Source organism: Hyperoodon ampullatus (genome assembly GCF_949752795.1).
Source record: "Hyperoodon ampullatus genome assembly, chromosome: 11".
Classification (NCBI taxonomy): Eukaryota; Metazoa; Chordata; class Mammalia; order Artiodactyla; family Ziphiidae; genus Hyperoodon; species Hyperoodon ampullatus.
In genome coordinates, this window is record NC_136924.1 from 36,974,094 (window position 1) to 36,986,367 (window position 12,274).

General features: G+C 47.1%; 1 protein-coding gene across 1 annotated transcript in view; it reads right to left on the reverse strand.

The window, feature by feature from the left end:
* The window catches only part of MRTFA (myocardin related transcription factor A), a gene marked incomplete at both ends in the record, with an annotated part of 105,829 nt that overhangs the window by 13,185 nt on the left and 80,370 nt on the right, over positions 1 to 12,274 (reverse strand). Inside the window, 3 exons of the mRNA XM_079715894.1 lie at positions 382 to 543; positions 1,454 to 1,529; positions 4,086 to 4,141. Coding sequence (XP_079572020.1) covers positions 382 to 543; positions 1,454 to 1,529; positions 4,086 to 4,141 — 294 coding nt within the window. The remainder of the gene's footprint in view (positions 1 to 381; positions 544 to 1,453; positions 1,530 to 4,085; positions 4,142 to 12,274) is intronic.

Below are 12,274 nucleotides of genomic sequence, written 5' to 3' on the forward strand. Positions count from 1 at the left end.
GAGTGCCAGGCTCCAAGAAGAGATTTCACTAATGAAAAGAAACCGCAGGTACAGTTTCAAGGTCCCAGCGTCTCCACGTGCTCACACACACCACCCCGGACATCTACCTACCTTCTCTGGGGAAGAGGGACAAGCCCCTGCACTCACAGAGATGAGAAGTGGACAGAGGCCTCTCTGTCACTGACGTAGTTATTTTGGCACGGCGCTGATCTGTGAGGCCGCTGGCACTGTCCCAGGCTCACAGGGCCCGTTTATCAGGCTCTCATACTCTGTACCTCGGCTCCCCCAAGGCTAAGCAGGAAGTCAGGGAGCAAGCGGTCCAGAGCCCATTCCCTCTGCGCCCTGCCTTCAAGTCCACACGTGGTGGCCGGGCCTCCTCACCAATGAGGGCTTCCTTCAGGCTAGACTCCACAGGCAGGATATTCTTCTCCACCAGCTCCATGGGGCCAGGCCTCTGCGCAATCTTCTCGTTGAGGTCATCGGCCAGCCTGGCTCTTTTCAGCTTCAGCTGCTTGGCCTGCAGGGAAGGCTCGGCCGAGGTCTCTGCCCGTGGGAGAGAATGGAGTATAGAAGGATATAGGAATGAGCTGGTTCTGCCCTGGGAACTCCAGAGCAGCTCCCCTTCCCTCTGGGGAAGGAGCAGAGACCATGAGAATGCAAATCACATCCCAGGCAGAGTACGGTGGCCCGGCTTGAAGTTTCACAAGGATAGAAGAAGGGGCCCCCGCTGTGGACAGTGTGTGGTCACACGCAACAATGGTCACTAGGCACAGGCTGGCCCAGACGACTCTCTGAGCTGGAGCTAGAGCTGAAGGAGCACCAGGCAATGGGTGGTGTCTCCTCTCCCTCAAGCTCGCTGCGTTATGGGGACAATTCACCTCCCTGCTCTAGGTCTCAGTGTCTTCCTCTGCGAAGTGTGGGGTTCAGTCTAGGAGAGTCTTCTTCCAACCCCAAAGTGGTTTCAAAACCAAACAAAAAATGAATAGACTCAAGCCAAAACCTTTCCTTCCCTAGAATGAGGAAAGAAGTGTGTGTGGGCAGGTGGAGTACATCTGGGATGACCTTGCTTGTACTTCACAGGTGCTCCTGTAAATACTGAGTGAGCGAATGAATGGATGGATGAAGGAATTAATGAAAACAGAAAGTAAACACATTTAAAAACAGAGTTGGAGGAAAGGATTTCATACCGAGGTTTTATGAGATCCAGGGCCACCACATGGCCATAGAAAAAGGGAAAGCCACCCCAAGAGAATGTGATTGTGCTCCTTTGGGAATTCCCAAAAACCAGTGGTGGTGCCCACAGCACTGCTGTTTTACTGCGTTAAGGCTCTGGCTTACACTGTCAACAGAAATGGGAGTGATGAAAAAGAGGGAAGACAAAACGTGGGTGGTGCAGGGGTGAAAACAGTGAGAACAAGGGTTTAGATGAAGAAGCATTTCCAATCTAACACACCTTCCAAAATGTGCATCCTGACCAGCTCCGATCTCTCCGGCCGGGAACGAATCTTCCGCTTCAGGTAGTCCTCTGTCTATAGAAAAAAAACACACCAAGCAGCTCTCAGATCCAGGTCACAAGCTTATGGCATGAAGAGGACCAAAAAGCAGCCATGCCTTTAGTGGGTCACCTCTGCAGCCCCCACAGCCTCAGCCTGGAGACTGCAGGGTCCTGAGGCCTGGAAGGACGCGTCGTCCACTTTCAGCGCACCTGCCAAGGGCATCATCCATCTGTCAAGACCATTTGTCGCTCTGAGGCTGGACTACTAATATATTTTTTAACCTATTACTTTTACTATCATATGTTATGTTCATCAAAGAAAATTCAGAAAATTCAGAAAATTAGAAAGTAAAACAACAATAAAAATTTTTAATCATCCACCGTTAGTATTTGGGGATATTTGTTTCTAATCATTCTTCCATGCAAAAGATAAGTTTAATTTTGCAAAGCTATAATCATACTGAATATAATTTTATACCTTATTTCAAAAAACTTGGCATTGCCTGATACCATGAGCATTTTCCATTCACTCTGAATGGCTGCCAAGTAGAGTACTAATTTTGATACATGGTGTCATAGCTCTAGTTCCTTAAAGTCTCATGTCCTCATTTCTGCATTTCTGAGACGCCAAGCAAATTAAACCATTCCCTCAACAGTCCCAGAGCCAGCCCACTGCCCGGCGCTCACGTTATAATGTCTGACTCACATTATGATGTCTGGATTTGTCTGACTCTAGAGCCTGTGCTCTTAACCTTTGCACCAGAATTTTACAAACCATAGGTCAAGATGATTAGTGGGTCAGGACCAGCACAGGATAGGGTAGGATAGGACAGGACAGGACAGGACAGGACAAGACAGAGCAGAGTAGGGTAGAGTAGAATTGAATAGAAAACAAAGTATCAGAGCATACTGCATGCCTGCAGCAAGGTAAAGACTTGCTCCTTGGACTGGCCTTGGTGCTTTGACTGGTCAGCTCTGTGCCAGCCCCTGGGTGGTGCTGGGCTCTCCAGGAGATGGCTTACAGTGGCCACGGGTTCAGGGCCTATCACCCATCTGCAGTGGGCAGAAGTACTGTCATGGCTGCCGGAAAAGACGGCAGAATAGGTGTACACTGCACGTCTTCACAGACAGCAGAGGGAGGCATACGGTACTGATGAAGAAAACACCTGGAGCCCACACACCAAGGTTTAAATCCCAGTAAGCTTGCCACTTACTAGCTGGACAAGTTAGTTAACCTCTCTTAACTGCATCTATTAAGATAAAGATAGTAACACCTAATTCATAAGAGCTGATGTGAACATAAACAAAAAAAGGGTACAATTTCACATATAAAAGTACTCAATAGGGCTTCCCTGGTGGCGCAGTGGTTGAGAGTCCGCCTGCCAATGCAGGGGACACGGGTTAGTGCCCCGGTCCAGGAAGATCCCACATGCCGCGGAGCGGCTGGGCCCGTGAGCCATGGCCGCTGAGCCTGCGCGTCCGGAGCCTGTGCTCCGCAACGGGAGAGGCCACGACAGTGAGAGGCCCGCGTACCACAAAAAAAAAAAAAAAAAAAAAAGTACTCAATAGACTAGTAGCTGTACTAATTAGTTTGTATTTACTCCTTGCCTTGGAGAAGCAGGCCAGGAAATGGTGCCAAGTCTTAAGACTGGGTTGAGGGCACAGGCAATGACATTCCTTTTCTCCCTGCTGTATTCTCTCATCCTCCCAGCCACTGAAACAGTGCAGCTGGTCACTCCTTTGGTTCCCAGGACCTGTGACCTCATTCTTCCCACTCACTCTAAGAATTAATCATAATTTTCCTCAGAAATTTGTTAAAAATAAAATAAAGACAGAAGATAGTAAGATAAGTCTTGGAGGTAAATATTTCAGAGTCTCTGAAAGAGCTGTGGGTCTTAGGGAGCCCCGGCCTATGATCCTCCATCTGGGGAGGTTCTCTTCCCTTGCCTTTTACATAAAAGAGAAAAGTGAAGGGGCTGAGAGGGAGAAGCATGTTCTGGCGACTTCCCTATCTCCGCCCACACTGGGCAGCAGAATATCCCCTGAGGCCCCCGAGGGAACTGAAACTGAGGGGAACAGTGCAACAAGCCAGGTGCTGCAGTGTGAACCTGAGCTCAGAGGGACCCAGCTTCTGCTTCCACGGCCTCAAGTGGACCCTGGCTGCTCAGGGGCACACGGAGACCAGTAAGGTTTCCATGCCCATTCTGGAGAGGTGTGGGCAGTGTGGCCAGACAGGAGGGACCACCACTCAGCAAGCTTTTCCGTGGCTGGTGGTCGTGTCCTAACAGCTACAAAAGGCTAAGTGGAATTAAAGATGGGAAAATACTAGTGGTCTCCAAACCAAAAGAAGGGAGGTGACCATTACATACCTTTGAATGTACTAAAGGAGGAAACTCATTCTGATCATGGCCCATATCATCACACTGGGAGACGCTGGGGTGGGGATGAAGCAGAAAAGCCAGAGCTTTCTATTTAGAACCATAAGTCCAGGGCTGACCCTGAAGGCAACGCTAGACTGGAAGGAAGATGACAGCAGCACAACAGGCTCTGAAAATGCTCTTAGGAATCCTTGGGAAGCAAGGTGCCTTACCCTGGCCCGCTCCAAGCTCCTTCTCTGCTCATGAAATGCAGCTGGACTTTTCAAAGCTGTTGGGAGAAGAATCATAAAAGAATTACTTTATAGTGAAGCATCATGTCTACTGCTACAATTTACAGTGGAGAAGGTATCTTAAATTCAAGTTAATTTTAGCAGTACTATTAATATCAGCTGAAGTGAAGAAGAAAACGGCACCTGAGTAAGCACATATCTTTATGGTTCAGCTACCCCATCAAAACCATTCTGGTTACTTTGCTCCTAGTGGAAACAGTCGCTGCCTAAGCTTGGGCTCTATAAGGTACACCCATGGAATATAACTTTAATATAATCCTTATGGAGAAGTCAATTCTCCAAGAATGCCCACTGGGCCTCCCTTTACTCTCGGGGAGACCGGGACACAGAGCAGAGCTGCAAGTTGGGTCCACCCACTTTCCTTCTCCAACCTCATCAGGAATCGCAAAGTGACCGAACTGTCTGAATGAGGCAGTTAAACCAAAAAGACATGCATCTACTTGGGTGCCATTTCCTTCTTTGGTTCAGCTGGTATTAACAGTGCTGCTAAAATTAACTTGAATTTCATCTTGAAGGACTAAAAGAACTTCACCATGATTGTATGGTTAACCTTGGTGCACACAACCAGCAGCTGACCAGAAGGCTCACTGTATCCCCCGTCAGGGACCCGGCTCTTTTCTGGGGCTACCACCACATGGCCACAGCTCGCAACTCAGCAAAGCACACTGAGGGTGGGGAGACCAAAGCAGGACTCTCTACAAACACAGCGCCGTGAAGAGAGTCTGTGTCAAAAACTCAGCAGATAACGAGTTGGGACACCCTGAGGACGAGAGGGGAAAAGGCCTGACTCACTTCAAGTAGGGAACAACAGCAGTAAGAGAGAAATTCGTAAGACCGTGGTCAGTTTCACTTCTGCTGCCCTAGAATTTCAGAGCAGCTGTGAAACTGTGTGTGCAGATAACTTTTGCTGGGCTGCTGGCTGTGGTAGGAGTGCAGGGGTAAGGAGACGCTAAAAGTAGCCAGAGCACAGATATGACCCTATCCTGCCTGGGCCTTTGCGCTTCCTCCCCCCATCCCACCCCCAGGGGCTGGGCCTCAGCAGCAGCAGTCCCCGAAGAAAGCTCCAAATGTCACTGCAGTACTTCTTTTTTTCTTTAAGTTTTTTTTTTTCCTAATATTAAAGTAAAAAAGAAACTCATTTTAAAAGATCAGTTAGAAGTACCCTATCTTCTAACGGCAGGGGGAGCGCTAGATTTAACAAATATTCTCTAAGGAAAACCAGCACAGTCTCCCTCCCCAAGCTACCAGAGCATTCCAAAGCACGACCCAGGCCATCCCAGCTCTAATCTGAAGGTCTTGGCATCTCAGTGAGTAAGCAGACAGCCCCTGCACCTGCTTCTACTGAGTAAAGCTGGTTCAACTCCAAAATCAGCCTCCAAAAGTCCTGATATGCAGGGTGTGATGGACCAGCAGGGAATGAACACACAACCTTGCTCTAGGAGCGCTTATCACACAGATGAGACGAGAAGCACTAAGAATCAAAGCAAAACTCAGTGTCCGCCCCGCCCCCCAGCTGCCTTTCTGCCTTAGTTTTCTCCACAGCTCATCACCGCCTGACACCCTGGATGGTCATCCTGCATCTCTCTCTATTCATTGCCAGCCTCCCAATAAGCTCCTCTGCGCACGGCAGGGGGTTTGTCTACTTCTTTCTGACATTACCCCCGCCACGGAGAGCACATAAGTCATTCAATGAATTAATGAATATTCTGTAAGGAACGGATACAAAGTGTACACTGGTGACAGGAAAACTAGAGGATTCTGTGAGCACTGAACTTTCATTTGTACATCCAGAATTAGGCTCTCATCTCGGTTCAAAACTTCACAGAAGTCCCAGATATAAAAGCAAGACATGTGCATGCCTGTCCTGGGTTCTAGCAGTTACTGCTGGTGTGACACGGGGAATGACTGCTTTCCAGGTCTCATTTTCTTCTTCTGTAGAGTCGAGTCCGCCCACCTCCCAGAACTCCTGTGACAACCGAAGGAGAGTGAAAGGGCTCTGCAGCCAGTGGCGCCCTCACCAACACATTTAGGGTGCTGCTGTCATCACGTGCAGTGATTTGGTTGAATTAGGGGTTAGATTCCCACACGGGCCAACTAGTTCCTACACCACGGTCACAGATAATCTGGCTCAACACCAGTCAGCGTGCAACGACCTACACTGGCTATCCTAAGGGGTAAGGCACAGATCCAGCTTCTGGAAAAACAACTCACAAAGCGCAGAATTTCTTGATGGAAGGGGAATGCAACATTTTCATGTACAAAGAGGATATGGCACCATGAGTGGGGATAAGTGACAGGTGAACTGGCTGTACTGTACGTGACTTCCTGCTTCCATCGAGTTAAGGAAATTTTTGTGTAACAGCGAGGATGCCTACCTTCTGTGGTGGGCATGGTTCTAAATACTTTAAAATGTTACCTAATTGAATACTCCTAATGACTCCATGTGATGTGTAATATTCCACTGTACAGATGAGGACAGGCTCAGAAAGGGCAGGAAAGGCAGCAAGTGGCAGAACAGGATCATAACCTAATTCTCTCTCACCCTCAAGTCAGAGTTCTTTCCCTCCTCTGGGTTGGTTCCTTAACTTCTTCAAAAAGTGGAGAAGAATGACCCCATTGGATGGGAGGCAAGGAGGCCTCAATGACCTGCAATGCTTAGATGTAGGGCTGAGGGCAGGCCACGTGGAAAGGCCAGCTCGACCACAGTACTGAGCACAAACAGGTGTAAGGAAGGCTCAGAAGAGGGGTGCAAAGTGACTGCAGGTACACAAAGCCACGGTTTCAAACCTGGGGCTCACCATGGAGCTTAAGGTGCAGCCTTCAGCACTGATACTAGGAAACGAGCCTGGAGGTGGATGAGAAGACCAGAGCAGTTCACTAGCTGCTCAGAGCTTGGGCAAAAGAACCAGAAATGAAGACCAAGAAAAGAATTCAAAACAATAATTACTGATCCCAAAAGACGGTGTCATTTTATAACAACAACATTATAATCTCACTGAATCCTCTTAACAACCATGAGGTAGGCACCACTATTCCAATTCTACATGTGAGGAAACTAACACTGCAGTAACCTGTGAGGTCACTCACTGAGTGGTGGACCCCAACCCAGGCCCAGCTCTGTCTCTCTTTCTCCCTTTGTGACAAGTGTGTAGGCTTCTATCAGCCCCTGAAGAGCCCACTCACTCTGTGCTGCTCTCTCCCCACGTCTAATTCTGCTCTGTGACAGCAAGTTCAGCGGTTTCAAGAGCCACTTCCAACATGTGAAAGGAAGAGGGAGTAATGACCAGTTGTTTACGGGCTTCAGTCAGGACTCCTGGAAGGCGCTTCCCAGGCCCATCTGGGGAAGCCTGGAGCTGGGGCAGCCAGTGCTCTCGGTAGGTCGGGGTTTGGGGTGGAAAGGGCACTCCTATATGTGTCTGGCCAGCTCTGTTAAAAGCTGCAGCCGTGGAGGGTAACCTAGTGAAGAGATTAGGGGTGATAAAGGTAAGCCCTGGGCTTTCTTGATGTAGAAGCAGGTGGCAATGTATAGTCAAAATCACAAGCTTCCATGCTAAGGGAATAAGACACAAGGAAGTACAGCAACGCAGAAAATAATTTGAAAGTTTAGGCCTCTACTAGCTGTGGAAAACCCCCAAAGGCTCGAAGCTAACCCATAAACATGTGTCTGAGTAGGAGGGTGGCATTCACCTTAGACGCTCACGCCCTCTCTCGCTGCCTTAATGCTTTGCCAGAGGAGCCAGGACACTGCTCACTCGGAAATTTTATTTTCCCGGAAACTCCTAGAAGGCCGTCTCTGAAAGAGAAGCCCCGCCAAACCAATGCAAACCCCAGAACTGTGCATGTTGTTTATGAGAATATACATCCTTGGTGTCAGAGGGCACAAAACTTGATCCTTTACTCCCACCCTCTGGGAGCTGGTTTCCTGGAACACTTGCATGGCTTTGTGTGAACACAGGGGTGTGTGCAAACACGCTGAAAGGAAAAATAACCAAGCCCCCCCCCGCCCACGGAAATCAAATGAACACAAGTGGCTAAGAGGTGTGGTGCTCTTAGTCACAGTTTCGGTGCTAGATGTGGGCCCCGCCCCTGGCTGGCTCTAACCCCCAATTTAATACTCTGTTTCCTCTCTCCAGCGCCCATCTTCTTTCTCCCCTTACACATTTGCTACCTTAATTAAGTGAGGTCATTTGTGAACTAAAAAGAGAAAAGCGGTTTCAATTTCCTTTTTCAAAACGCACTGCCATCCACTTTCAGGGGGAGTTCGGTGATGTGCTGGGTATGATCTGATCAGATGGAGCGTTGTGATCTGATCTAGCACCAAAGCGCAAACATAAGGAGCCTTAAAAACCAACCCAGTGGGACTTCCCTGGTGGTGCAGTGATTAAGAATCCGCCTGCCAACGCAGGGGACACGGGTTTGAACCCTGGTCCGGGAAGATCCCACATGCAGTGGAGCAACTAAGCCCGTGCGCCACAACTACTGAGCCTGCGTTCTAGAGCCCATGCTCCACAACAAGAGAAGCCCGTGCACCACAATGAAGAGCAGCCCCCGCTCGCCACAACTAGAGAAAGCCTGCGTGCAGCAACAAAGATCCAAGGCAGCCAATAAATAAATAAATAAAAGAGAATAACTTAAAAAAAAAAACAAAAAACCACCAACCTAGCACATGAATGTAGCGCTTTCCCATCACCAGCCCCAAATTTAGTTCAACATGTAGGCAAGTGAAAGCCTCCTAGGAGCCACAAAGCAGTTCTGGAAATGCATCTCAGCAAGAAGGATAGCAACAAACCACAGATATTCATTTTCTCATCATTATCATTAAGGAATATTTATTTTAGGTGCCTGGGTCTGAATGTCACTTCATTAGGTGCTGACATAGTAAAAATGATCGTTCCCATACTAGGCTAGAATTAAGCTCACCGCCAATTCTGTATTCAGAGGAACTCAAAGGCTATAAACACAGGACAGCTAACAGAGACCAACAGACGGCCATGGGCTAAGGAGCCCTTCTTCCAGGCAAGCCTGCTGGGTTTCTCTGTTCACTGTAGAAGCAGCAGGCATACGCACAGTGCATCAGTGGGGGCTGTGTCTGTGTGTGGTAACAAACATACTTAACAACTCAGGTGGGAAATCAGAACTACATCCATTCATCCATCTATCTAATAAATAATTCTTAAGTAAATACTGTGCTAGTTACTGAGGACAAGGATGTACAGGATGGAGTCCCAGCCCTCAAAGGCAGCTCAGGGTTTGGTCAGGGAAAAAGACAAATAATTACAATACAAGACGGAAGCATAGTTGTAGAGGTAATTTAAAGTGCTATGTAAGACAGAAGAGGCAAAATTCTGCCTGAGGAAAGAGTGTGTGAACTGTCTGGGTAGATTTTACAGAGAAAACCCAAATGAATGGAACAGAAACACCACAGGCAGACAAGGAAGGTCATCTAAGAGCGTGACAAGCTCAAGGGACTACAAGTGGTCTGATGTGGTGGGACCTGGGTGCTCACGTGGGGATCATGAGACTTGGGGGGGGGGTGCGGGGGGCAGGGCCTGCATCTGGGGAGCCGGGGAAGACATATTTTTCTCTGTTCTTCCCTCTAAGTACAAATAAACACTCTGGACCTTACATAAATAGGTTCTGAAAGGTGGAGGGAAGGTGGCAGACTGGCTAGGGACCTTGGAACCCAAAGAATGACACAGTGGCGAGTCCCCCGAGTTTCCTTTTTGCCTCTTACATCCCAGACTTGGAGCTGAAGAAGCTGGCAACCTGGAAATGCCAATGGAAGCGGACAAAAAAGCCCCAACAAAACCTACTCTCACTAGCCACAGGACCAGGAAAAGGGCAGCCTAGCAAGAGAAAAAACTTAAGACAGTAATCATTCTACCCCAGCCAGAGAGCACGGTGAAAGTCCCACCCCCAACAGGAAAGGCCAACTAGGAGTCTAGACTTTCACCCTTACAAGGCTGTAATGAAGCACCCCAACACCCCTGCCAGGTGGTGTCAAAGAAGGTCAAGTAGGAGGCTGCCCCCAACCCAAGGAATAAGTGGAGACCAAGTGGGGAGCCTGGACTTACACCCCCTCTAGCAGTAAGGAGATTCCCCACCTCCCCCCCGCTGAGGTGGTGTCACGGGGAGGACTGGTGAGGTGTCAGGACCTTTCACCATTACAAGGTCACCTCCACCTACAAAAAAAGTTTAATATCGTGTCATCCAAGCCCTGGAAGGAAAGGAAAAAGATGGGTTGGAAAAGTACTTAAAACTTCCCAAATTTGGAAAGAGACATAAGTCTTCAGAGACTGAAGAAGCTGAGCAAACCCCAAACAAGTTAAACCCAAAGCACTTCACCCCAGGATACATCAGAATTAAACTTTTGAAAACTAAAAACACAGAAAAAAACTTGAAAGCAGCCAGAGGAAAAACAACGTGAATGACAGCAGATTTCTCATCAGAGACCATGGAGGCCAGAGTGGTCTGTAACGACCACGTTAACCAGGTGAGCGACGCGATCCGAACTACACGGAGGGGTGGGGAGTTATTTCTAACCTGATGTTTTATGTTAAAAAATGGAATGAAGACGTGGCACATATACACAATGGAATATTACTCAGCCACAGAAAGAAATGAAACTGAGCTATTTGTAGTAAGGTGGATGGACCTAGAGTCCGTCATACAGAGTGAAGTAAGTCAGAAAGAGAAAAACAAATACCGTATGCTAATGCACATATATGGAATCTAAAACAACAACAAAAAAGGTCATGAAGAACCTAGGGGCAGGACAGGAATAAAGACACAGACCTACTAGAGAATGGACTTGAGGACATGGGGAGGGGGAAAGGTAAGCTGGGACGAAGTGAGAGAGTGACATTGACATATATACACTACCAAATGTAAAATAGATAGCTAGTGGGAAGCAGCCGCATAGCACAGGGAGATCAGCTCCGTGCTTTGTGACCACCTAGAGGGATGGGATAGGCAGGGTGGGAGGGAGACGCAAGAGGGAGGAGATGTGGATATATGTATATGTATATGTATATGTATATGTATATGTATAGCTGATTCACTTTGTTATAAAGCAGAAACTAACACACCATTGTAAAGCAATTATACTCCAATAAAGATGTTAAAAAAAAATTAAATGAGCAGAAACATACCTGGTAATTGGTATGTATTCATTTCACCACTCATGTCTGCACTCACATGCTCCCCCCTCTTCCCTGCACCCCCTTTTAATTTTGAATTTTTTTTTTGAAACCTACAAAAACACTGAAAGAGCAAGTAATAAATGACCCTATAACTCTGACCTAGATTCACCAGTTATCTTTTAGCCATATTTGTTTTCTCTCTCTCCTGTGCGCACATGCACATACACACAATTGTTTGTTTATTTAATCACTTGGAAGTGAGTCGCAGACACAGTTGTCCCTTGGTATCTGCAGGTGATTGGCTCCTGGATGCCCCACGGACACCAAAATCCATGTACCAAAATCTTGTATAAGGATGCTCAAGTTCCTTATACAAAATGGCGTAGCATTTGCATATAACCTATGCACATTCTCCCATATACTTTAAATCGTCTCTAGATTATTTATAATCCCTAATACAATGTGATTGCTATGTAAATAATTTCCAGTGCGTGGCAAATGCAAGTTTTGCTTTTGGGAACTTTCTGGAATTTTTTTTCCAAATATTTTCAATCTGCGGTTGGTTGAACCCACATATTTAGAACCTGTGGATACGAAACCTGCAGATACAGAGGGATGACTATCAATCACAACATTTCATCCCTAAATTCTTCAATATGCATTTCTTAAGAAGAAAGACATTCTCTTATCTAACTAAAATATCTTTATCACACCTCAGAAAATTAATATTAATCCAATAATATAATCGAATTTGCAGTCCATGTTTGAATTTCCTCAATCGCCATCAAATGTCTTTTATAGCAGTTTGGATTTTCCCCCTTAATCCAAGATGTAATCAAGAATCAGCACTACATTTCATAGTTGTCTCCTCGGTCACATTTTGAAACAGTACTCTTGCCTTTTGCACTTTTCCTGACACTGACTTAAGTATACAAACCAGCTTGTCTTGTGGAAAGAATGTCCTATATT